General features: G+C 40.8%; 1 protein-coding gene across 5 annotated transcripts; it reads right to left on the reverse strand.

The window, feature by feature from the left end:
- Positions 1-426: 426 nt before the first annotated feature.
- Positions 427-21,328, reverse strand: rbm44 (RNA binding motif protein 44). Of its 5 annotated transcripts, XM_026145513.1 has the most exons (23): positions 21,131-21,243; positions 20,932-21,027; positions 20,599-20,813; positions 20,413-20,458; positions 20,229-20,335; positions 14,709-14,783; positions 14,594-14,639; positions 14,490-14,524; positions 12,727-12,914; positions 12,433-12,632; positions 8,544-8,665; positions 8,079-8,434; positions 7,952-8,001; positions 6,574-6,723; positions 6,323-6,488; positions 5,165-5,199; positions 3,193-3,259; positions 2,963-3,044; positions 2,753-2,884; positions 2,601-2,668; positions 2,347-2,417; positions 1,442-1,646; positions 427-943 (listed from the first exon to the last, which is right to left on the reverse strand). In XM_026145513.1, the coding sequence occupies exons 3-23, from the start codon at positions 20,789-20,791 to the stop codon at positions 656-658; spliced, it is 2,682 nt and encodes an 893-aa protein (XP_026001298.1). In that variant the 5' UTR covers positions 20,792-20,813; positions 20,932-21,027; positions 21,131-21,243; the 3' UTR covers positions 427-655. The 5 variants fall into 5 exon arrangements, with proteins under 5 accessions (XP_026001298.1, XP_026001301.1, XP_026001297.1 ...); XM_026145516.1 differs by lacking the exons at positions 20,932-21,027; positions 21,131-21,243 and adding an exon at positions 21,250-21,328 and having other exon boundaries at positions 3,193-3,256; XM_026145512.1 differs by lacking the exons at positions 20,932-21,027; positions 21,131-21,243 and adding an exon at positions 21,250-21,328.
- Between the last annotated feature and the right edge of the window lie 5,667 nt (positions 21,329-26,995).

Below are 26,995 nucleotides of genomic sequence, written 5' to 3' on the forward strand. Positions count from 1 at the left end.
TTATATTCACTGTTAACTTTAGCTAGGTCTTGAGGTCTGCAGTTCACTTGGCTGTCAAGGCAGCTGTTATCAGCTGATAAAAGACCTGGAGTGGAAATTTACGGGTCAACACCAGAAGACAGTCTTAGAAAAAGAACTTCCAGAATTAAAAAGCTGTTTGTTTTTTTTAGGACAGTCACCTTTTCCATTTGTTAAAAATAAATCAAATTTAAAGTTTGCATTTATATATATGTTCTAGACAGTCTTTCAGTTCTGGTGACAGCGGACATTAAAGCTAGTTTAGATACTACTTCAGAATAAGTGCCTTAGTTACAGCCCTTCACATCTACTAAGACGACTGCACAGTGTTGAGCCTCGACATTAGGACTCTGCTAATACTTGGTTAAAGAAAGGCAAAACAAAGAGGATAAGACATTTTTCAAAGGATGCTTTTTTTTTTTTTTAATGACAGAAAACAAACGAATTCACGTGCCAGATAACAGAAGTAGCAGCCTGAACATGCCTCTAACTTTAAGGCAGCAACATTGAGAGATTCAAAAATTATATTCTTTATAGCAGGCTGATTAATAGCTTTTCCCTCTTCTTAAAAATAATATGATGGAATGAACAATCAAAGGTTCTGTCACATAACAAATCAGAGCTGTTGGTTTCTTTATTATGACTGCTTAGCAGTCTGCGGCCTGGTCAGAAGTTCAGATATCATCTCCCTGATGGTCCTGAGGGGCATGCCACAGAGGACGCCCTGATGCTTTGCCCTCAGCTCAAGCATAGCATCCACAATCCTCTGCCTCCCCACCTCTGGGTGGAGCTGTGTCAGCTCTGCTATCAGAGTATCAAAGCTGCTCATGGTGCCATAGTGTTGTGGCACAAAGGTTCCCTTTGCTGTAGGGGAGATGCACACCACCTTCCTGATGCTGGGCTTAACAGGAGGCGGGGTTATCAGCTGGAGAGAACAGAGGAGCACACATTTCCATATTAATGCACTCAAAAAACAAAAACAAACAAAACAAACAAGCATAGATCCAGTCCCGATCAAAGGTTTAAGACTTGAAAAATGGCAAACAAGCCAGCTGACAGAAAATGACAATGAATAGACATTTTTGCACAGATTTAGCCTTGCACAGGGTATGTGGTCCCAAACCTTTGCTCAGCTTTAAAATAGCCCGTTTCAGTTTAAGTGTTGTTTTCAATGAATTGCATGCTTTCAAAAAAAAAAAAAAAAAAAAAGAAGTTGTGTCCCACTCCCAGCTCTTCTTGTTGCATGCTGAAGCTCTACTTGGAACCTTGTTAAGATCCAACCATGCAAAATCAGATTTTTTCCCCCCCATTTTTCAAGTGGTCTTAAACTTTTGATCGGGACTGTATGTTCTGCTTCTAACAAAGATCTGAATGCACACTTAAAGTTTGATTGTTTTAGAATGCCTAATGCTCGTCTGCTCACCTCAGTGCTGCTGGAGTCAGTCTTGGAGGTTTGTGGTTTGGCAGCGTCCTGTGAGGAATCAGGTTCAGAGGCCGAGTTCTGGCTGTTGTTCGTGGGTCTGCTGATGTGCTCCAAATGTAAAACGCGACCTTGCATTCTGCATCCATTTAGCTCTTTCACTGCAGTCTCAGCAGACTGGGGGCCACTTAACATAACTATGGCAAATCTTCAGAACATAGCGAGTTGTTAAACTGGCATGCGTGTGCTGATTTGTGAAGCATTAGAATTCGCTGCTACAACCACACATAAGTAAACCTTCTAGAATTGTGTAGAAATGTAACATTTTACAGTTTTGTATAAAATTACAGCCCAGGACTTAATTCTAATCTCAGTGTCATTTAATGTTGGATAAACACTAGCATGACATTGCTACTGGACTTTTACATTACAAGCAATACATTAACATCTGCTTTTGACCAGGTAGATGATTTACTGTATCACTTTGCACACCACTGTGACTCCAGCGATTACATGGAGCAGGGTGAGTACTGCCAGTCTAACAAGAATAGAAATCCCACATGGCAAAACATAATTCCCTAAAGAAAACTGGTGGCCCAAGAGTAAACAGACCTGCTGCAGGTGGAGTGGACACAAGGGTAAAGTAATGTGTTGACAGCAGTACACAAAAAAATATGACAGGATAATATCACAGATCACCTGGAATCAGCCAAACACATGCAGGTTTACTTTGATGCAGTTAAAGCATTCATACTCAGGATTGGAGTCACGATTTAAAGCCAAAAACACAGGGAAACTGGGCCCATAATAATGTTTTCCTTAAGGAAAGAATTGATATAAAGACCTGAATGTGTGACTACTTAATAAAACAAGCATAAGCCTGAATAGTGGGGAAAAAAGGACCTCACCTCAAATCCTTTAAAGCAGAAATGCTGACTTCAGTGGGATGGTATTTCTCAAAGAACAGCATCATGTCACTCTGACAGGGACAAAGTTTCAATTAAAGTCTACACTGCCCTCTGCTGGCAATCACACTGCAGTACAATGGTTTTACATAAAAGGATCATTACACAATTTAACTTGTCAATTAAAATTTCCAATGCGAAAAAAAACAATGAATTTTAAATGACTACTCAAACAACATTGATGAGTAAATGTTCACCTCCGTCACATTGCTGGGCAGCTTGGAAACACACAGTACGGAGCTCATGGCCTCCTGACTGGCTGATTCTGGAATGAAAACAACTTAACTGCAGCTACTTAGAATTTTAATTCTCCAAACGTTCAGCCCTAATGCACTGTTTGCTCTCTCACCATCAGACACATGTGCCGTCACCGGTGTGGGGTCCTGTCTCACAGCAGTAGCTACATCATCTTCTGGAAGCTCCAGCTCTTCCTCAGCATCATACCATTTCTCACCTGTGTTCACCTCTTGACCCGCAGACCCTGTCCACAAAAAGAATTCCTCAGATAACCAGTATTCATAAATTGGTTACAGACGCTTCTGCGCATTATGGTTCGAACCTCCATCTTGAGGGATGAGGGTAGGAGCTCTCCTTGTACTGTCATTTTTATTTTTGAGCCGTTTTTCCTTTTCCTGACCAACCTGAGAAAAGAGGGGGAAAAGTTGACTTGTTCATGGTAATGAGGCCCAAATACAGGAAATAAAAAACAAAAAAACAAAAACCCCCACACACACAAAAACAAAACACCAAGCTGAAAAAAAGGACGTGAAAAACAACAATGTGAAGAACCTTTCCGCCTTGAGCATCAGGACGTCCACCATCTCCACTTGGTGCATCCAGCTTCTCCTGAGAGCTGCTTTGGATTAGAAAACATTTGTCATTATTTGGGGGGGGGGGGGGGAGTCTCATCTACTCAATAGCTGAAGCAAAATAACATACAACTACACCGCGTTCCAATTATGCAAATGATATTTTCCCCTTATTTTTTGTAAATAGTCGATTCAAATGACAGTCAGCATAATTTTAGAGTCATCAACCATTAGAGTACAACTCAAATGTTACTCAACAAAACTGCCAATGAAAAAGTGTTTTTCAAAAATAATAAACTTAAAATGCACTGTTCCAAATTATTACGCACAGAGTTTCAAAACATTTTATAGATAGTAGAGAATTGAAAATGGTCATTTGTTGAATTTGCAGCATTAGTAGATCAATTTTACTGAAATCAAAAACATCTTAACAGGTTAAAGCTACATATTAACATAGGACCCCTTATTTGATAGCAGTTTTACAATTCTTGCATCCATGGAACTTGTGAGTTTTTGGAAAGTTTCTTCTTGAATGTCTTTGCAGGATGTCAGAATAGCCTCCCAGAGCTGCTGTTTGGATGTGAACTGCCTCCCACCCTCTTATTTTTTGGTTTGAGGATGCTCCAAAGGTTCTCAATAGGATTGAGGTCAGGGAGGAATGGGGACCACACCATGAGTTTCTCTCCTTTTATGCCGATAGCAGCCAATGATGCAGAGGTGTTCGCTGTAGCATAAGATGGTGCATTGTCTTGCATGAAGATGGTTTTGTTGCAGAAGGCACAGTTCTTCTCTTTCTACCATGGAAGAAAGTGGTCAGTCAGAAACTCCACATACTTTGCAGAGGTCATTTTCACACCTTCAGGGACCCAAAAGAGGCCAACGAGCTTTCTCCCCGTGATTCCGGCTCAAAACATGACTCCACCACGTCCTTGCTGACGTTGCAGCCCTGTTGAGACATGGTGGCTGTCCACCATCCACCACTGCATCCATCTGGACCATCCAGGGTTGCATTGCACTCATCAGTGAACAGGACTGTTTGAAAATTAGTCTTCATGTAGTTCTGGGCCCACTGCAGCAATTTCTGCTTGTGAGCATTGGTTAGGGGTGGCCAAATATAAGGTTTATGCACAACTGCAAGTCTCTGGAGGATCCTACACCTTGATGTTCGCAGGGCTCCAGAGGCACCAGCAGCTTCAAATATGTGTTTGCTGCTTTGTTAGCAGCTGCTCTCTTAGTCTGATGCATTTGTCTGGCAGAAACCTTCATCATTGTGCCTTTATCTGCACGAACCCATTTGTGCTCTGACTCAGCCACAAATTTCTTACATTATGGTGATCATGCTTAAGTTTTCGTGAAATATCTGAGGTTTTCATTATGTGTCCAAGGCATTCAACTATTTCACGCTTTTCAGCAGCAGAGAGATCATTTTTCCTTCCTATATTGCTTGAAAATGGTGGTCTGCTTAATAATGTGGAACATCCTTCTTTAGTAGTTTTTCCTTTAATTGGGCTCAACTGGCAAACTAATGATCACAGGTGTCCAAGATTGAGTTTAGTCATCCAAAGAGCCCTGAGACACAATTTCATCCATGGGTTTAATTGAAAAACGATCATTATGACACTTAAACACAATTCGCATAATAATTTGGAACGCGGTGTAAGTGCGTGTACCTGTTTAGACCTCTTTGTGGAGGCCCAAAATTGACATGTTACTATACTTGTGGGAAGCCACGGTCACTTTATGAAGACAAAAGTGCCCGTCCCCACAAGTTTGAAGGCATTTTTGAGACTCAAAATGCCGTTTTAGTGTCAGGGTTACAATTAAAAAATGAATGCCAAACCACAACCTATGTTTAGGGTAAGCAGCTAGGGAAAGCATTCTGTCAATTAGATGTCCTCACTAAGATAGCAAAATGATAGCGTGTGTGCGCGTGCACATGTGTTTTAATGTACCAAGATGAGATTTCTCCCAAAACTTCACGAATGATCTAGACAGGAAGACAGAAAAAGAAGTTATTTCCAAATAAAGTCCAATTCATCACCCAGCCCCACCACAGAGCTGGCAGATGTTTACTAGGGGTGCAACAATACATGTATCGATATTGAACCGTTCGATACAGTGCTTTCGGTTCTGTACGCATATGTATCGAACACTACAACATGTTTAATTTATTTTATCAACTTTTCTTCTGACGATGTCGTCTGTGTTGAGCACTCAGTGGATCTGCGTTCGACTACTCTGCCTAGGCTGCACTGTCGAGTGCAGATCCACTAGCACAGCGCAAGCTAGCAAGACAGAAGCTAAGCTTGTTGCAACATGGCAAATGCCTCAACGCTACCCGAAATTGAACCTCCCCCACCCTCATTCAGATCTGGCCTTTGGAACCATCTTGGTTTTCATGTGAAGTATGACCCTGATGGTAAGCGTGCCATGGACTAAAGTAAAACAGTATGTCGGATGTGCCACGCAATGCTCAATTGGTGGGAACTAGTGCGTTAGCGCAGTTAGCTCGTTAACGTGTTGACGTCGTCCAGCCCCACGCACGGGGCGATCTGCGGTAACTTGTTAACGGAGATTTGCCGCGTTATGGTGTTAATGTCATTTCAACGAGATTAACTCCGACAGCACTAGTGGGAACACAACGAATATGACTGCACATTTACGCCGACATCATCCTAGTGCAAAGACAAGTGGAAGCAGACAAAAACAACAAGCACGCATACTACAAACTTTACGAGTCATTTAGACAGCCGTTAGCACGTGATTCTCCTTATGGGGACCTGATATGTTTAATATGCTGCTGAGAATATAGCCCAGAAGAAGCGTATAGTATAGCTTTTATTTTGGAAAGAGCCATTTCTCTGTAATAAACTCTTTTCCAAAGATGAGCGATTTCTCGATCAGATAGATTTATTTTCTTTATTATTTTGTTGTTTCAGAAACATTAAATTTAAAAACTGTACTTTTGAGAGAAAATATTTATAATTTTAATAAATGACAAATTAAAAAAGGCATGAACATTTTTTTGTATCAAAAAAATATCGAACTGTGACACCAAAGTATCGAACCGAAACGTGAATTTTGTGTATCATTGCACCCCTAATGTTTACCTGTGCAGGGATGTAACTTGATCCTGTGAGTATCTCGCCAGAGTCAACAGATAAAGGCTTCAGTTGCTGCAGGGGAAGCCCTGCCTGGATCTTACTCTTCATCTCATTATAGTCCAACTCCAGTTTTTGGAGAGCAGATATAATGTTTGAAGGAGGATTCTTTGCCCTGCAGTGAGATTCGGGACAAAAACTCTTGTCTGAGACAGAGGCTTATAGGCTCAGACACATATTGTAACTTGGTGCATACTTACACTAGGGTGAGCTGGTTTCCCTCAGTAGAGGTGTAGTATAGTCTCCAGCAGTGCTGTCTGCATATGCTGTACTGCAGTGCCAGGAGGGCTAGCTCTGCTTGCTGAGCACGGTCCATACACTCACACTCTTTTCTCAACTTGCCGCCAACACTGAGGGGGGGTTACATACACACATTATACTATACAGATCATGCATAAACAGGTCATGCGTGGGTATACTAGGGCTGCTCGATTATGGCAAAAATGATAATCACGATTATTTTCACTGAAATTGAGATCACGATTATTTGACGATATTTATTTAACCCTTTAAGACCTACCATAGAACCAAGTCCACCAGAGCTTATATTATTATTATTTTTTTTTTACATGTTGTAGTGCCATTTGTGGGAGCATTTCAAGTTGCTATACATCAATACAACTGTTATAGCCCATATTTTAATAATATGTATGCATTAATTTCATAGTAATTACATAAATTGCAAAAAAAGTGCAATAAACTACAAAAAAAATTGAAAATCGCTTTTGTTTTGTTTACATATATTTCTACTTGGAGAAATTTAAGAGGTTTATCCCTCAAAACTTTAAATACAATAAAGTTGCAAAAAAATAGTTTCCCACCACAGGAAATTTATTTTGAGTGTCTTCATAGTTTTATTTTGGAGATACAGCAATTTTTATATACTGCAGGAAAAACAAAAAACAATCCTATGATGCAAATTTGCAAAGAAAACAGCATGTGCATCATTTCACTGTGGGAAGTGTTACGAACAGCTGATGGATCGGCAAAGCGTGTTTCTGGAATATTATGTTTTTGTTCCTGCAAGCGCTTTTTATGCAATTTTTGCAAAGCTATATGTGGAACGAAACCGTGACCGAGGACAAGCTGATGGCATCAGATGTAAGTACAACTCCTCCGGTTTCATATGCAAAACAAATTATTGCGCTAGCTTACACGGTTCAGGTTCTACAGGGATTTAAAAATAGTTACGCAAAACGGAGCATGCTGCTCTGACCGGCTTTAAAGGGTTAACAATGACTTTAAAAAAATAATATAAAATGGTGTGCAACACCACTGAAGTTTTTTTTTTTTTTTTAAACTCTTTTTTCAACCAACAGCAGTCACTCTCCTCTCCAAATAACTTCTGCTTAGCTTTCCGAGCTTCCCTCAGGTCCTCTTAATCAGCGGTCTCCAACCTTTTTTGCGCCACGGACGGTTTATGCCAGACAATATTTTCACAGACCGGCCTTTAAGGTGTCGCGGATAAATCAGGGAGGGGCTAATAATCGGCTCAGTCATTTTTAATGATCGTTGAAAGCCCAGATCGTAATCGTGATTAAAATTCGATTAATTGAGCAGCCCTAGCGTATACTTCACCTTTTTGTTTTCTCTTTCCCTTCCTGTGTTTTCTTCAGTTTGAGAAATTCCTGAAATATTAATAGACTATTTAAAAATGTTTTGCTGGAGCTTCTATGAATGACAGCTGTTTGGGTTCCAATCTTACCTTGGCGATATAGTCCAGATCTGCCATGCGCACTTCAGTGTTAATGTGTTTGTCAGCTGTTTCCAGGTCCTCAGTTTGAGTAAAGACTGACAGGCACTGCACCACCTCAGTGCCAATCATCGCATCACAGGTGGGGACGCAGGGCATAGGGGAGGTGTGCTTATCTACACTTTTTACCTTGGTGGCAGACTCATATGACCTCAAGGTCTCAGTGCTGGCTTCTGCTGTAACATCATTATTAGTGGTGACTGGACACGAGTGACCGCTCCGGTTTTGTTCTTTCAGACTGTCATTAGCCAGACAGACAAGGATGCTCTTATCATCCTTCATGAGGCTATGAAAGGTGTCGCTTTGATCTTCAAAGGTTAAGAGAGTTGATTGCAGTATGGTCAGTACCATGCATATCCTCATCTCTGCATATATGTTTTGTGGCGTTTTCTTCAGCTTGGCACAAAGGAAACTTACCCTGTTCTGGCTCCACTGCCTGCACAATGCTTCCATCGGTGTACTCTGGATCAATCATCTGAATCCTGTCAGTACTGCTGGAGTATAGGAGAGACTCTTTGGTAGCCATTGGCCATTCTGACCTGTAACATCAAATAATGTTACTCATTACTCTCAGCCTAACAGGTAGTGCTGTTATAGAAACCAAGTTCTTGTAAATATAATTAGAGTGGTGTAAGAGTGTTTGGTCTATGGAAATTGCATTTTGTGTTTACTTGGGTTATTTTGGTCTAATATCTAATCTTTGTTTGATGATTTCAAATATTTAAGTTTGACAAACACAAATAACAGAAAATCAGGAAGGGGGCAACATATGCACGACATTGAATATGCTGCAGATTTAGGTAACTTTAAATATTTTTTACATTTCTTTCCGATGTCTAAAATAAATTCATTCACTCTGTAGTTGGGGATAATTTAAATCCACAGTTGGTTTAAAGTAGATGTCCGTAGACAGACAGGAGCACCAAAGCTGAAGTCAAAAAGCTGGACACTGTCAGCAGCAACATGGATTTTAGACATGCAACACACATCCTGTGGGCCCACCATCCGCCAGAGGCGGCGTAGGGGTCCGGTGCAAGGTGCTTCAGGTCACTGTCAAGGGCAGGTCCCTTGCAATTTGATTACTCAAGCTGGCCATGGGAAAAGGGAATGTCATCTGTCTGGTATGGAAGGAAACTGAAGTGATGAGAGTTTGACAGAAAGAAAGAGTAGATGTAGCTGGTTCACCTCAACTGACATATTAGGGTCTGAAACTAGTCTCCTCAGAGGGGCTGGGCTCTGCTCCAGTCTAGAGTTACATCAGTGAGAGCAGCAGGCAGGTATACACCAGCCTCTGTGCCTTTGGTAACAGGTATGCACTGTCATTTGCACTTATGTGGCAAAATCATGGTTCAGAATACCTTCTTGCTGGTCAGGGGTTCAAATCCAGTAAACGGTAGGCTAGGCCCTCCATGCTACCTAATGTGTATGTGCTACAGTTAACTCAAGCCATACTGGCTTGTAGGGCTGGGCCATATTATACCGTTCACGGTAATACCGGTATAATGTTAGGCAACGATAGGAAAATGAAATATCGCGATAGAATATGAGTAAAACGCGCATGCGCAGTGCCTTTGTTTTCATATGCACATGGCCGATTGTTGAGTGAAACAGATGAACCAGAATTGGTTTGTAAAAATGGTGAAACTTCCGTGATGTGGAACTGGTTTGGTGTTTGTCCGTCAGATACACGACAAAGCACATTTTTTTGCAGAACATGCAAGCGGCCGTCGTTATTGTCGTATTTGTCGGACTAAGATGCTCTTAAATCTGGGAGTAATCTGGGTCCTAAACTCCGTATGCTTCAGGTCAAACGAACACTGCAGCATCACTAAGAGTTAAAAACTGTCTAAATTCTTTCATCTTTAATAAAACGATCAGCATTGCTGCTTTACCAGGTGTAACTATGAAGTTTAACTTCCAGGCATCCATGAAAACAAAATGCATTACATTTAATGGAGTTAGAAGCTAGCAGGAAGCTAGCGGAAGTTAGCTCGCTAGTTACCTAAGCATGATATTGCATGTTCTGACTGAGAGATTTCTGAAAAAAATCAAACGTACAGCTCTGCTATCACTTCCAACATAAATGAAGACAGGAAACTAAACAGCAGTGACGTTTGTAGGGTTACTGAAGTTGGGCTAGCTGGTATATAATGATGTGCTACGTGATCGCTAGTGACACAGCTATGTTAGCATAACATAAACAGTGAAGCTGGAGGACGAACACTAACACTTTTCCACTTATAAAAGTTAACGTTAAGGTTCCTCATGGTTAGAGACAAATGCAATCGCATGGCAGGATGTTGTAAACGGACCAAACTTCAGTCAGGAGAACAACTGAGATAATCCATCCACAATACGAGGTTAGTCATTAATATACTGCAACAACATGGGAATAGAGCCGCTGCCACAGAATTCAACATTAATGAATCAATGGTACAGAAGTGGAGGAAGCAAGAAGAATGAGTTTAATAAAGTTTGATTTATCTGACTGCTTTGTTTCGCTTAATGTGCCTTATAATCCCGTGCACCTTATGGTCCGAAAAATACGTACTGCACACTGCAGTTTAATGTTGCAAAGCACCTCTTTTTAACTTCAGTGGATATTATACATGGTTATGCTCAGTATATGTCAGCCCATTTCTACTGGAAATGCCTTTTGGTTAAACTTTCAGCAAGGAATTTGCATTTGCACTGTTACATTTTTATAAAGCTTTAATGTACATAAAAACCAGCTTCTTGTTTAAGTGAAAATAAATGATAGGTTGTCTTTTTTGCGCTAGTAATGTTGTGGAGTTGTATTTTGTCTCGCATCAATTATATCGTCAGTTATATCGTTATCGCAAATTTTCAAATATATATCGTGATAAATATTTTTGGCCATATCGCCCTGCTCTACTGGCTTGTCTGTTGCTCATATTAACAAGGTCTGTGTGAGGTGTTGAATAGCTGTTTTAATGCTACCATGCATGTAATCCCAGGGGAAGGGGTTACATGAAGAGGATGTGGAACTTATGGCTTTGGTAACACCAAACATCTAGACTAAGGGTGAGATAGTAGCTCAATGTTCCAACATCCAGAAGAAGCAACTGCTATCACAACTATAGATTGATGAGGTACAACACAAATGCTACAGCAAAGGGAACCCAGGACATCAGCTCAAGGGTTGAGAAATCAACATCCCCACCCTCCAAGAGTGGTTACCAAGCTCTAAGAACAACTGGTGGGTTGCTGTTGAATGCAAGAGCAGCTGACCTGAAGTTTATGACTAAGCTGGAAACCTGGATCCTCAGTGGCTGATTACCAAGCCTACGTAAAGTACCTGATGAAAGTCTACCAGAAGATGTGAATGCAGCATTACGGTCAACGGCCACTGTCACAATGTATTTGGCTATATGGTAATTAATACCACCCCAAAAAAAAAAAGTCACTGGCTACCCTCTGCCACCCCTGCAGGCCACCGCCAGATCCTTCTGTCTCAGGAAAAGCAGGGCCCTCACAGGTGACTCCTTGCACCCGTTCACCACTTGTGTGAACCGTCTGGTCGGCACCTCAGGTCAATCAGGTCCCACACCTCCAGACTCACTAACAGCTTCTTCACCTGGACTGTTAACAAATACTACCCCCACTCACCTCACCAATCTGAGCCACAGTCTGAGTAACGCTCATCACTCAGGCCACTCGCATACAATCTATACTCAGACGAAGTCCTTTGCACTGTTTCCAAGAACTTTGTTCAAGAAGTTTGTCTACATTTCTCCTGTTTGTCATTTATTCCTAATGTCTTATTATTTTATTCCTGCAGAGTTGGTGTGGAACACCCATAATTTCATTTTACATGTACATTGACAATAAAGGGCTATTCTAGTCCATCCTATGATGAACAGCCACAAAGAACAGTGTCCTCAGTGGAGATGGAGCATGAAGGGAAGTAAGCTAACTGTCGGAACTGCAGGAAGGCGCAATGTAAAAAGCGGGGCCTAAGAACTGTCCACACCTGTGGCCTTAGAAACTGCTAAACCAAGCCAGCCTTGGCTACCAGCTCGAAAAGGTACACCAGAGAGACAGAAGCAGTAAGAGCCTCACCAAGGCTGAAGATTGAGCAACATTGGGAGAAGGATGCAACACATAACAACAATTCTCAGCGATTAGTAGAGCTCAGCATACCGTAGCAACATTACTGAACAGGATCCAAGAACGTCTCAAGTATGAAGAGTTTGGACAGGACCAGGTCCTGACATGACTCACACCTACTCAATAAAAACACTGCTCTAAGTCAAAGACTCAGTGAAATAAGATGCATACTTACTGTGATGGACTGAAGTCTGCACTCTGGCCTTGTAGCCCTGAAATCTGGTTCCAGGGCTCAGGCTTTCTCCTCTGTCGACATACCTCGAGGTCCGTGTCCAGAGAAACGCTCACCAGGCCGGCTGGTTCCTTGCACACAGCTGCACAGCTGCCCGTTTGAAATGAGTACCTATCTTCATTCAGCTGGCACAGTGGCAGTCCCTTTCAAATAACAACAGTGATTTGTCTTTTTAAAAAAAAAATAAAAAAAATACAACTTTGACTACACAAACTAAAGCTCTTTAAACACACTTACAAGTCTATAGCAGGCCTTCTGATCATTTGTTTTTTGTGTGACGGGGCTGCTGCAAGCTGCACTGAAGCCACCAGGCATGTGAGCCTGCACAAACAGCTTTTCTTGATGCTCGTTCCTGTTACAGCCAAGCAAAGTTAAATTCTCCCTACTGGCGAGCATCTCCAAGTCCAGGTGAGTGCTGGGTGTTTCTTGAATAAAAAGCAAACAAATGGAACTGTTACAAGATTGAAAGTATGTGAATGGAACTTGGTCTCAAGACTTGGTAATCTTCAATTAATACTCATTACATTTGACAGTTTGAGACAAGAAATAAGCCTTGTTCTATACTAAGACGTGTTGTGAAATTTATTTTTACTACAATTTTGTTGTCATTGCCTGTCTGTGGGATATCTCCAACCGCAGGATGAGTAACCTGAACTTATACCAGGAATTATCCGAAAGTTCCAGGACTTCACTAATTAAAAAACGATTCCAGATTTAAAGATCTTCTCTTCAAAGTCATCTTTCTGTGCAACTGTGGCCCGCTTTCAGCACGATTATCGTTTTTAGATCACTTAACTAACTCCTCTTGGTCCATTTGCATGGTCTGCATGTGCCTGTGTGAGTTTCTTCTGGGTTCTTTCCACAACCCAGAGACATGCATGTTACATTTTGATTCTTGGCAATGGATTTAACACAGAAGATAAAATCCTGTCTAAATTAATAGATATTTTAATATCTATTAAGTGTTATTCGGTTGTAAAATAAAAGGAAAGAACAAGAGAGAGAGAACGAGAGCTATTGATGGCAGGCCTGAAAGAACAAAAAAGAAAAAAAAAGAAGAAGTTTTGAGCATATTGAATAACTTCTATGGCCACAGGCGTATAACATCGAGCATCTAGGAGTGCAGACTGCTTCTGCAAAACACTTGTGAAAGAATGTGTCACTCTCAGGAGCTCGGTGATTTCCAGTGTGGCACTGTGATAGGATGCCACCTCTGCAATAAGTCAAGTCATGAAATGTCCTCAATACTAAATATTCCACAGTCAGCTGTTAGCTGTATTATAAAGAAGTGCAAGTCATTGCACTTCTCAGCAACTTGGCCACAAAGTGATAGGCCACACAAAATTACAGAGTGGGGTCAGCAGCTGAGGCGCACAGTGCACAGAGGTTGCCAATTTTCTACAGTCAGTTGCTACAGACCTCCAAATTTCATGTTGCCTTCAGATTAGCTCATGAACAGTGTGTAGAAAGCTTCGTGGAATTGGTTTCCAATTCCATGGCTGAGCAGCTGAGGAACCCAACAGAAGTTGGAATGAGAGAATAAAATGGGTAGAGGGTTGGAAATCACACCTTCGAGTTGGGCTATTATCTGTCTAAGTCAGAGACATCCAGTGAAGCCAGAAGGTGAGTGCACCGGCAGCATTAGTGACAGCTGAATGTGCTGGAATGCGTATCCATTTACTGTGCTGACGCCAACCAAACGTTGACAAAGCACAAGGTCACTAACAGGCATGTTAAATATTCATTTTGTAAATTTTTATTTAAAAAATTCAAGCAAAAAAAGTAGTTAAAAATAAAGTAAAACAGGTAGACAGCTAATGGACAGGAGCTGAAAATACCATCTATTTTGGAAGAGGTCCTGAGAATGAATATTAGTTATGTTTTTTAATTGGCAGAGTCCCAGAACTATCCACCAATAGCACAATGTCCAAACCAATCTGATTAATGCTTTTAAAGGGGTTTCTGTTTTCTGACTCAAGTGTATGAGATGATTATATTACCACATCCATCCATCTCTGTTCCTGCAGTTGTAAACCTGTAAAGAAAATGAATTTTAGTGAAGTGATAGAACTTGTCTGATATGTGTCTTCACAGTAACACATACACGTGCTGGCTGGCTGTCACAGCTGACTGGGCAGGACTGCTGCCATCTGTAAATTTAAAAATAAATTTAGTCTGAGCACACCTAGTGCAAGATTTTAGTACTATAACATACTTACCCTTCACATGAACATGATGCCTATGTATTTCTAAGGCAGGATGTCTTTGCAAGAACTGATGAAACCCTCCTCCTTCTAGGGAAAAGAAAAACATGATAAGGTAACTACAATTCATTTTCAATGCATGAAAATGTGCCTACACCTATACACAAAAATGCTGAAACTGTTAGAACGGTTCTACCAGTTATTTAATTTGCTCATCAATGTGACAACTCTAGGTGATATTTTTTGTTACAAAGGTTACAAACCTAGAGGGAGTTTTGATGCTCTTCTCGTGTCTGTATGGTTCTCTCAGAACAACTTTGTTACGTTAACTGGCATTTGCTCTGAATGGTTGCCCTCCCCCGACTCCCCAGTTGAAGCAGGAAACATATTAGCCAATCATGTACTGACAGCAGCTATCAAAGTTCTGTATTTTCATTTGTAATTTGATTAGTTATTTCCAGATTAAGTTTGCTTGTTTTGGCTAAGTGTCATTATTTAAATGTTTTTTTGTTTTGTTTTTTTAGTTTCAACTATTAAAGAAAGAAAAAAAAAATTTCAAAACCTCCCCACAGATATATCATTAAGTACAGTAACTGGAGTAGCTGCTTATATTTAGTTTAACAGTTTCTCTCTGATCTTTCCGAGTTAACTTTGTGAGGACTAGAGAAGTTTGCTTTACAAAACCTGTGCTGGCAAATTATATGGGGACTGCAATTAATTTTAGATCACTTTAATGGTTAATTGCATACTGAGCACTCCAAATAAAAAAATAAGAAGAAAAGTTATAGATTCCCATGATCAAGGGTTGTTTGTGTAGCCTTTGTGGAAGGCTCTGTGCAGGAATGCGGTAGTGAACCGGAGCAAGGTCCAGAAACAGTAGCGCTCACAGTAAGATGGTACCTTAGGCGCATGAAACTGGGTAACAGGTCAGGGAAAAGTCTGTGTGTGTCCATCCCTAGGTGAAGCTGCACCCAATGGAGGAGAACAATGGGCTAAAGCAGGGGTGGGCAACTCCAGACCTCGAGGGCCGGTGTCCCTGCAGGTTTTAGATGTGTCCTTGAACCAACACAGCTGATTTAAATGGCTAAATTAGCTCCTCAACATGTCCTGAAGTTCTCCAGAGGCCTGGTAACGAACTAATCATGTGATTCAGGTGCATTGACCCAGGGTGAGATCTAAAACCCGCAGGACACCGGCCCTCGAGGCCTGGAATTGCCCATCCCTGGGCTAAAGTCTAAACCACCGCACTTCTCAACAGGTTTTGACCAATCAGAAGCACATTCTCTTTTACAAATACCACTAGTACTGCTGGTTAGCATCATCTCTCTGGATTGAGAAAAAACATGGATTGGGACCGAAACCCTCTTTTACCTTAGATAAAAAGAACATGCAACAACTTCATTAATTCATTTTTTCCTAAACCACTGTGTCTTTTAGACTCCATTCCAACACAACTCTTCAGTTCTACTATTAATCAATTATTAAATATGATCAGTTTCTATTAACAGGATGTGTATCACGGGTTTTCACTTTAGCTGCAATGAAACCACTAATTAAAAAGCTTTTAATCAATTCAGCTTTTTTAGCCAACTACAGACCAATTTCTAACCTCCATTTTTATCTTAAAAAGTCTTGAAAGAATTACTGCTGTTGCGGCTCCTCCAACCTATGGCCGCGGCAGGCTAAACATGAGGACACAGATGACGCGCAACAATAAACACATAAAATACACTTCTGTACCATTTGCTCCTTTTATTTCCACATGCAACTGTCCAATATATAAATCAGCACATGGGATTAACTATTAAACAAATGCACAGATTGCACAAACAAATAACTGCAACTTACCAATAACTGCACTAATTACAATGCCAACTTACAATTAAGGCTATGGCATCAATTAGTGCACAAATATACAAAAACCCATCAAGTTCCAGTTAAAATACATCAAGCTGCGGTCAACAGAAAGTTTTGCCTCATGCTCACCCTACCTTTCTGCTCATCAACATCAGGCGCAGTGAACAGGTGAGTGCAACCACATTTATCATCTACCACTAAGGAATGGTTTTATTTGAATGGTTTCGTTCTGGATTCACAGTGCATCATAGCACAGAAACAACACTAGCAAAGTTAACAAATGATCTTTTTATGGCCCGTCATAATGGACTGCCTCGCCTGTTAGACTTCAGTGTAGCATTCAATAGCACCAACCACAGTATTTTACTGCAGTGATTAGAACACACCACTGATATATAAAGGAAATAGTCTGAATTACATCTGATTCCAATGCTTTATGTAAATGGAGAGCCGTCTTCACATATGAAAGTTAATCGTAGAGTTCCACAGGGTTCGGTGTTGGGACCAGTACTATTAGCATAACATATACGTCCCTTAAGTAACATTATTAAAAAACAGAATACATTTTCATTGCTATGCAGATGATTTGCAGCTTTATTTATCTATGAAGCCTGACGAGGGCATAAAGATGTCCTTCAACATGCATTAAAAAAAAAAATAAAATGTAGGAATGTTTTCTTTCATCTGCATAATCTCTTAACATTGGAAGCATCCGGTCTCAGAGTGATGTTGAAAAACTAGTTTGTATGTTCATTACAGCTAGGCTGGGCTATTGTAATTCATTATCAGGTCAAATGCTCCCAAAAAGCCTTCACCTAATCCAAAATGCTGCAGCAAGAGTACTGGGACTAGAAACAGAGAGTACATTTCCCCTATATTAGCATCTTTTCATGGCAACCTCTTAAATCCAGAATTGCATTTAAAATCCACCTCACATACCAGATCTTGAATATTCAGGCCCCATCTTATCTGAAAGACCTCATAGGGGCATTTTACCCCATCACAGCGCTTTGCTTTCAACCTGCATAGCCTTCAGTTTTCAGGCTCCTCTTCTCTGGAACCAGTTCCCAGTTTGAATCCTGACAGACACACTCCCTACTTTCAAGACTGGCTTAAAACTTTTCTTTTATCAAAAGAAAAGTTTATTCCCCCAACTATAAGCTTTATCAAAGCTTATAGTTGGGGGAATAAAACATTTTCAAAAAGACAGTCATTCAAAAAGCCTGGAAGTCTGCTGCCCAAAAATCACATTGGCAATTACAAGAAACTGGCGCATTGAAAGCAAAATATGGTGTGGTGTGGCAAAGACATGCATAGTACTATAAGCCCTAATACATTCTCTTTCACATCTTTCTTGACCTCTTTATGTCTTTTACTCTTATGCTGTTTTGTGGATCACAAGGTTTAAAATTACTTATAAACACACACACACAGTAACTCCACCAGAGTGCCTATTTCGGGTCACTTTTGCCGGTGTTCCAGATCTACTGGCGTTTAGATCAACTGGCGTTAGTCGAACAGATGTGTGGCAGTCTTGCGTTTCAGGAGCTGCTACCGACAAACCAGCAAAAAAAAAAAAAAAAAAAAAAAAAAAAAAGGCAAATGTGTCATCTGTGACACTTGTGAGGTTATCTCAAACACACTCCGTCAGTCTTGATGCTGTTGAACAACAAAATGTTTAAAAATGTGGCGAGTTTACCTGGTGATATCCTCATGCGCGACGCGATCGCGAAAACAGCAAACAAGTAATACCACGCCGATGTTGTTCACAGGACAGCAAGAGTAAACGATTGGGAGACTCTAGTCGTCGTTATCGTTCCGCTCGCACGGTTTATTTCTCCGGTTTCAGCGTTTTTGCTTCACAACTAAAGCGAGCAGTTTACTTTGTGCACTAACATGGACTCGAGTCAACCAGCGCCACCTCTGGCCAAGTACCACAGCCTACAGCCAGATCAACTTGTGACACACATCTGCACCACGTTTGAATTCGTGTCATGCACAATACATTTGTACCTTTCAATTGTGTCTGTTTGTGCGTCATGCAAATAAACCTCCTTATTGGCCTACATTCGTTCAAAATCCCAAATTATATACACAAAGTCATAGAAATCACCACTCCAATTGGTCATCATGATTTTGATATTCTCTTTTTCCATAACAATGAAATACGCCTTGGACAAATATGACACATCAATATTTCATTAGTGTTGTCACATCACATCCTGTAAGCATCGTCTGTCTGTGTCCTTTCTCTGGAAATTAATATTTCCAGCCAATATAGGCAATCCATCAACATGGCTGGAGAGTTGGTAGTTATATACAGTCTGTATAAGTGTGGTTAATCCAATGAAGATTTGTAAGGAGACGGCAGTTACTTTGAATTCACAGCAGTTACACAATGATTAGTAATAAACAGAGCCGGTGAGAGTGAATGGATTTAAGAAAGTCAGTGACTCAGGTGTGTCGCTTGGTTTGTCATCTGTTTGTGAGACTGGAGGAGATGTAGAAATCTTTTGTTTTAAATCTTAGTTAGGAAGATTCCTGTTTGAAAACAAGCACTTTTTGTGAGAAATGCAAGAAGTACATCTGCAGAAAGCACACAGTTACATTCTGTCCATCATGTGGACAAAATAGAAAATGTTGAGCATTGGAAAACTGAGAACGTTGGGCAAGTTCAAAATACGTGTTTGTAAGAACGAAAAACCATATTGTTCCTAAAATAGTTATGGAAAGTCACTGTTGTATGTCTGTGTTCTACATGTTTATCTGATGGTAAATAAAGTTGCTATTGTTTTATTGCAGTTTATTGCAGTTTCTTGACAATTCTGAGTGGATTTACACAGTACGGGTCAAATGACCCGCAACAAAATCAATGTCACTTTTGTTTTTCAACATAATACAAGGGTTAATTTCCAAAACTTCCATATGATCTTCAATTTGTAGCAGATCCACTATCACACAGCAGCTGTAGTTGTGAAGCAAAAACGCTGAATTCGGAGAAATAAACCGTGCGAGCGGAACGATAACGACGACTAGAGTCTCCCGATCGTTTACTCTTGCTGTCCTGTGAACAACATCGGCGTGGTATTACTTGTTTGCTGTTTTCGCGATCGCGTCACGCATGAGGATATCACCAGGTAAACTCGCCACATTTTTAAACATTTTGTTGTTCAACAGCATCAAGACTGACGGAGTGTGTTTGAGATAACCTCACAAGTGTCACAGATGACACATTTGCCGTTTTTTTGCTGGTTTGTCGGTAGCAGCTCCTGAAACGCAAGACTGCCACACATCTGTTCGACCAACGCCAGTTGATCTAAACGCCAGTAGATCTGGAACACCGGTCCAAGCCCGGGTAAAGTAGCAGGGTTGGAATTGTGACATTAAAAAAAAACAAACAAAAAAACCCAATAATTGCTAAAAGAAATTTAATTTGTAGTTCTAAATAAACTCTAAATGCATTTAGGACGTTTTTTACTCACTTTGTCTCTTCCACGATGTTATTTCTCTCTCCAACAACATAAGTTACAATTAGATTAGCATGACCAATTATGCAAATTAGGCGATTACGTCATTTAGCGAGTTCTAGCGACTTTTAGGACAACCAATAGCGATTTTCCTTACTGAGAAGTTGGCAACACTGTTGTGGACTGCTGTAGTGGGAGTACCGACACATACCCTGTATGAGCTTTCTGTCCTCGGGTGACAAACGCAGATACCAGCCCAGCAGCTTGGAGTCAGTTAAGGCCAGTTGCGGATAAGCAGCCACCAAATCATACACAGACCTGAAAGCAGAACCACGTCTCTTTTTTTTTTTGGTTCAGGTTATTTAGCTGGACACAAAACTGTCGTGGTTACATACCTGTCCAGAAAGAACTTCCTGTTATCTGTTGATGCAGAAACCGACGCTAAGACAAACAAATGACAAACTAGTAAAATGTAGTTACTGGTCAAGTTTGCGGTACAGAACACAAAGCCTGGACACAGAATAATATCATTGCGCTAGGACATAAATTGGGATTACTTTTACCCATGATTTTATACTTACGTGGACTGGGTCTTTTAATATAAGGATTGTAAAAACTGCTTTCTGGCCACACACCCGCAGAGTAATGAGGTGCCTCGTGAAAGCCACGCCACGATGTTTGATAAGAAGTCATGGGTTGGGTGTCTATTGCAGTCGACCAAACGTAAACAGGCCACGACGTCCGCCACGGGTCATGCGTGTAGCACGGCTCCATTATGACCGCGAAATGGCGTCAGCTAAACACGTGAACGTAATGACGGCTAATGTTAGCATTAAGCAAAGCTAATGTTTATCTGTTAGCATTTGAATTTTCGGTTTCTCGTTTAATATTTCTGAAAATAAAAAGGCACATACGCTTCTCCTTTTAGTTTTCGGAGTTAGCTTGCTAACTTGTTAGTTATGCTACATCCAAACCCCGCGTTACTCTCGAGGCCTTCAGTTGTCTCATAACTACAATAATGGAAGATATATTTTCTCACTCCACTTCATTTTAGCCATGCCGGGGAAAGATTGGTTCGTCAAAGTACAGGAATAGTCCACTCTCTAATTTTACCTTTAGTTAATCTTCGCTATTGCCATTTGTGAGCTTTAACATTCTCCTCCTACGACACTCTTACACATGCAGCGAGTTCTGTAGGCGAAGGACAGTCAGTTTACCCTGTTGTCACTTACCTCAGTCTGGTAGTTGAGAATAGCACTCAGCAGATAACTTTTTTGAGGGGCGGGATTACATGTATTTATACACAGTACAATTTTATTTGAACATTGAGAAAAACTAATACAATTCAAGTACAGTTTTCATGGATCGATCGATACTAGCGTGATTGGATCGATACTTTGATTTTAACTGTGTTAATTATTTCTTTGGAAAAAGTAAACCTCAAACATGCACTATATGAAAAATGTCCGAATCTTTTTTTTTGTGTGCTTTAGAGACAGAAAATTTTAAATTCCAGGTCTCCAAAAGCTCAGTTAAAAACACATGAAAAGGTGAAAGGTGTGTTTTTTGTGTTAACTAATTATTGCGGAAAGTAACGATCACAGTGATGATTAAAACGTGTTCAGAATTTGGAAATTGAGAATTCATCTCATAAGTCGTGGCACATACTCTCCCCCAATTAGCTGCCCGAATACTTTAAAATTATTGGTACTGATTGTATCCATATCAAAATTTGTAGTTTTTGTACAAAGTATCAGTATCAGATACTACCTTGAATTTTACTTAATATCTAATTGGAAAGGAAATCAGTGGTATCCCACATCACTAGTTTTCATTTCCTTTACTATCATATGTATATTGGACAGTGGTAATGTCCATATTAAACATGGCCAAAGTTTCAGGTAATGAGCATGATGTTAACAGCAGGGATGAGGAGTGAGACTTGTGAGGTCAAAGGACAGCATGTTAATTTGCTTGTTTCACTCTCAGTGGCATGATATTTAAACATAAGACCAAGACCAGATTTAAATATCTGAAAAACATATGGGGCACAAACGCAATATATATATTTTTTAACATAACTGTACAAAATGTACATTATATTTTAGAATAATTTACTGGGAATAGACTGCATTGCAATGGTGCCGACATGATTGGCTTACACTAAAAAACAGATACAGTGCTGTGAAAATATTTTTGCTCCCTCTTAATTTCTTTTTAAGTATTTGTTTAAGATCATCAAACTAATTTCAATAGCAACAACAATGCAAGTACAAATACAAAATGCAGTTTTTAAATGGTCCTTTCATTTCTTAAGGAACAAAAGCTATCCAAACCTATCTGGTTCTGTCTGAAAAAGTAATTGCCCTCTAAATATGATAACTGATTGTGCCACCCTCTGCAGAAAAAACTGCATCAGCTGTTCGATGGCAATGACTCTTTCACATTGCTTTGTGTAAAGTTAATATGTCAATCCAGTCCCACTGGTGGAGTTTTGAGCATGAACGCGGCAGATGTGATGGGACTCAAACCTTCCAAAAAAATTTGTTCAATCGGTCCATAAAATATTTACCCAAAAGTCCTGGAGATCAAGACATTTAATGGCAAACATGAGACAAGCCTTTGTGTTGTTTTTGGTCAGCAGTGGGTTTCATCTTGAAACTCACCTATGGATACTGTTGTTGCTTTCTATGATCAAGTACATTCTACCTAATGTTCACACTCAGAGAGCAACTTGGGGTTAGTATCTTGCCCAAGAATATTTGGCATGCAGACTGGAGCAGCCATGTATCAAACCATCCACCTTCCAATTAGTATGACCTGCTCTACTACTGAGCTACAGCCACCCCAAGTCTTTCCCATTGTGGATAATAGGTGTCGCTGTGGTTCACTGGAGTCCACAGCCACTCCTTCCAGACTGATAGATGTCACTGACTTTGTTTCTCATCTGTTCTTGAGTTTCTTTAGATTGTACCATGATGTGCTGCTTTTCTTTTTATGTTTTAGCCTACTTGGTTTCTTCATTCATCATGTCTGGCAGTAATCAGGCCTGAGTATGGCTAGAGAAAATTACTCATGTTTTCAAGAACTATTCATCCATTACCTTTTCATATAGGGTCAGGTAGGTTTAGATAGCTTTTTCTCTTAATAACTGAAATCAAAATTCTAAGATAAAGTGTATATATAATAATTTAACTATCATAAGTTATCTTTTTCTAACATAAAAATTCGTTTTATGATCTTAAACATGCAAGTGTCACTAATAAAACAATAAAAAATAAGAAATCAGAATGGGGGCAAATACATTTTATCAACACTGTACACGGTGTGCAACAGGCCACCTATACTTTACACCTATAGGAGCTGCTCAGCCATGACAAACTCAGGACATATTTGTTACTTAAAGTACTGACTCTGAGCCTTTATTTTTGTTGGTTATGGCTGTCAAACGTCTGGCTGTACAGTAAACACATACCGTGCACAATATCGTGTTAGTCATTTAATTACAAATGAGAAGGTAAACCAGATGCCCTAGTACTTACTTTATGTGCTTTGGTAGAATTTGTCCACTAGAGGGCAGAAATGGTTAAAGTAAAGTAAGCATGACCCTCTTAAAAATCAGAACTAAATGCCATGTGGGTGGTGTGTGTGTTTGTGAGAAATCAGTTATGCAACAGAGTTTTGGTACTAAAGTCTCACCATGGTAATGAGCATTGTGTGAAACACAGCATGTTAGCCAAATTCTGTGAAAGATTTGAGCTGTTCCCTGGTAGCGTGACCCAAATTTCTCAGTAACTGAAGCCAGAACAGTGCGGGTGATCCTCTCAAACTACAGTTTAAGGATTCTTTGTGTGTCTGTGTGGATGGACACATCTGAAAGCTCACAGCAGAAAACACATCACAATGAATTGCTTTGGTTCAATAACTTAAATGCAACAGCTCACAGTTGTGTACTGTATGTATGTGCGAGGACTGCCCATTTTGTTGCTCTCTTTTCTCTCTGTTGGAGCCAAAGGCAGTGTATCAAGCACTCTGTTTGTGTATTGATTTGGAGTGATATTTATAATGCTGCCTTAAACATATAGACACCCTGCCCATAACTTACTGTTCAACTTTGTCAAGTAATTTAAGTGGTGATGGACAAGAAGAGGTGTTTCAAAGGTGACAGGACTTTTTCAGGGCCTCACTTGCTCCTGTGAAATGAATCACAGTCATTGCATTGGCTTATTTTTGATCATGGACAGCAGGTTTGTAACTGGGAGAAAGAAAACTATATAGCACCTCAGAATTAGGTGGTCATTTTCAGACCCATTGACAATCTACAACAGCGGGCCCCAACCTTTTTTGCGCCACGGACCGGTTTATGCCCGACAATATTTTCATGGACTGGCCTTTAAGGTGTCGCAGATAAATTCAACAAAATAAAACTAGTACCGGTACCGAAAAAAAGAAAATTTATTCATAACACATGTGAAAAGACCCAGGAAAACCGAGTTAACGATAAAAACGATAACAAAATAACGCTGAAAAACGATAAAAACCCTGAAAACTATACATTTCACACCTGAGCCTCAACTCTCGCGGCCCGGTACCAAACGACTCACGGACCGGTACCAGTCCGAGGCCCGGGGGTTGGGGACCGCTGGTCTACAACATGCAGAAAGATCTGGATAAACATGTCAAAGATCACCCTGCCAGTGATCAGGTACCCTGCTGGGATAATAGGCTGGCCAAAGGAGGAGATAGAAGCCACTGATATCAAGACCAAGAAGCTCCTGACCATGCATGGATGGTTTCAGCCCAAGTCCAGCACCCTGAGGCTGTACGCTAAGCAAATAGAAGGAGCCCTGGGACTGGTGAGTGTCAGAGCCACAGTCCAGGAAGAAACAACAAACATCCACGAATACATCAGGAAGATAGCCATGACTGGCTGTGTGCTCAGTGAATACCTCAGGCAGGAAAAACCCAAGAAAGAGGAGGAACCATCATGGAAGGACAGGCCCCTCCCGGTATGTAACACTGGCAGATAGAGGAGGTGGCTGACATCCAGAAATCCTACCAGTGGCTGAACAAAGCTGGACTGAAAGACAGCACAGAGGCACTAATCATGGCAGCACAGGAACAAGCTCTGAGCACAAGATCCATAGAGGCTGGGGTCTATCACACCAGGCAAGACCCCAGGTGCAGGCTGTGTAAAGATGCCCCTGAGACAATCCAGCACATAATAGCAGGGTGCAAGATGCTAGCAGGCAAGGCATACATGGAACGCCATAGCCAAGTGGCCGGCATAGTGTACAGGAACATCTGTGCCGAGTATAACCTGGAAGTCCCGAGGTCAAAATGGGAGATGCCCCCAAGGGTGGTGGAGAATGACCGAGCTAAGATCCTGTGGGACTTCCTGATACAGACGGACAAAATGGTGGTGGCTAACCAACCGGACATAGTGGTGGTAGACAAACAGAAGAAGACGGCTGTAGTGATCGATGTAGCGGTTCCGAATGACAGCAATATCAGGAAGAAGGAACACGAGAAGCTGGAGAAATACCAAGGGCTCAGAGAAGAGCTCGAGAGGATGTGGAGGGTGAAGGTAACGGTGGTCCCAGTGGTAATCAGAGCACTAGGTGCGGTGACTCTGAAGCTAGGCGAGTGGCTCCAGCAGATTGCAGGAACAACGTGGGGAGATCTCTGTCCAGAAGAGCGCAGTCCTGGGAACAGCTAAGATACTGCACAGGACCCTCAAGCTCCCAGGCCTCTGGTAGAGGACACGAGCTTAAAGGACAGGGACCTGCGCAGTATCTTAGCTGTTCCTGCGCTCTTCTGGAGATCTCCGATGTTGTTCCTGGGATATACATACAGAGAAAAACCCAACAATCATATGTCCCCCTATGAGCAAGCACTCTGGCGACAGTGGGAAGGAAAAACTTCCTTTTAACAGGAAGAAACCTCCAGCGGAACCAGGCTCACAGAGGGGCGGGGCCATCTGGTGTGACTTATTGGGGTGAGAGAAGGAAGACCAGACAAAAGACATGCTGTGGAAGAGAGCCAGAGATGAATAACAAGTATGATGCAATGCGGAGAGGTCTATTAACACATAGTAATGTATGAGGCTTGACCAGAAGAAATCAAAACATCTCTCTCCAACTCAAGAAAATGTGGTAGCCATAAACATGTTAGCCAGTTCACCAAGTAGCCTCTACTATGTAGTTATGCTATTGAAATACATGAAACATGTAACATGCTGTCTAGCATTGTCTTGAGGTAATATGCAACGCCTCATCATGTGGGAGCAGATGTTGCATATGTCCCACTGAAAATGCTACGTCCAGATGAGCAGAATCAACCTTTTGCGGCCTGTATATGTCGTTCAGCACCAGTGTTGGTCAAGTTACTTGAAAAAAGTAATCAGTAACTAATTACTGATTACTTCCCCCAAAAAGTAATCCCGTTACTTTACTGATTACTTATTTTCGAAAGTAATTAGTTACTTAATTACTTAAAATGATTAACAACCTGAATAGGTAATAAAGCGATAGATCTTTCAGCCCAATTCTATTTTTTCTGCATAATCCATCATATAAATGTAATCAAATGAAAAAGTCTCTTTTTGAAACTAGTTTTATTAGTTTTAATCTTTTAACTTTACACATGAAGCAAACATTAAATTATATGCAACACTCTCTGACTGGAAGAAATTTTGTTTAACATTTAAACCTATTTTCTGCATATACCAGTCTATAAAATAAAATAGTTTTTTGTGTTTACACTCACTCTTTCAAATAAATGCACGTAAAACACAGCAGAAAATAAATCAAATCAAAGACTCAGCGGTCCTGTTGCTCTAGTTTCACCTGTATAGCAGGAGTGGGGCAGGCGGAGGTTTGCCCTGGTGTAGGTGTGTCGGTCAGTGGAAGGATCTGGCAGTTTCACATTCCCGTGGCAGCGTACTGTCGGTGCTTGCTTGGAAGTTTAGGAGTTTTT

This window comes from Astatotilapia calliptera, chromosome 16, assembly GCF_900246225.1.
Source record: "Astatotilapia calliptera chromosome 16, fAstCal1.2, whole genome shotgun sequence".
Lineage (NCBI taxonomy): Eukaryota > Metazoa > Chordata > Actinopteri > Cichliformes > Cichlidae > Astatotilapia > Astatotilapia calliptera.

Bases quoted from the DNA above. Each gene is read 5' to 3' on its own strand.
- rbm44 (XM_026145512.1), bottom strand. From the start codon at position 20,791: ATGGAGCCGTGCTACACGCATGACCCGTGGCGGACGTCGTGGCCTGTT. The intron at 5,200-6,322 runs GTAAACATTAGG...CTTCCTGTCTAG, and splicing joins CAAGTTACATCCCTGCACAG to ATCATTCGTGAAGTTTTGGG. The intron at 3,260-5,164 runs GTACATTAAAAC...TCTAATCCAAAG, and splicing joins TTGGGAGAAATCTCATCTTG to CAGCTCTCAGGAGAAGCTGG.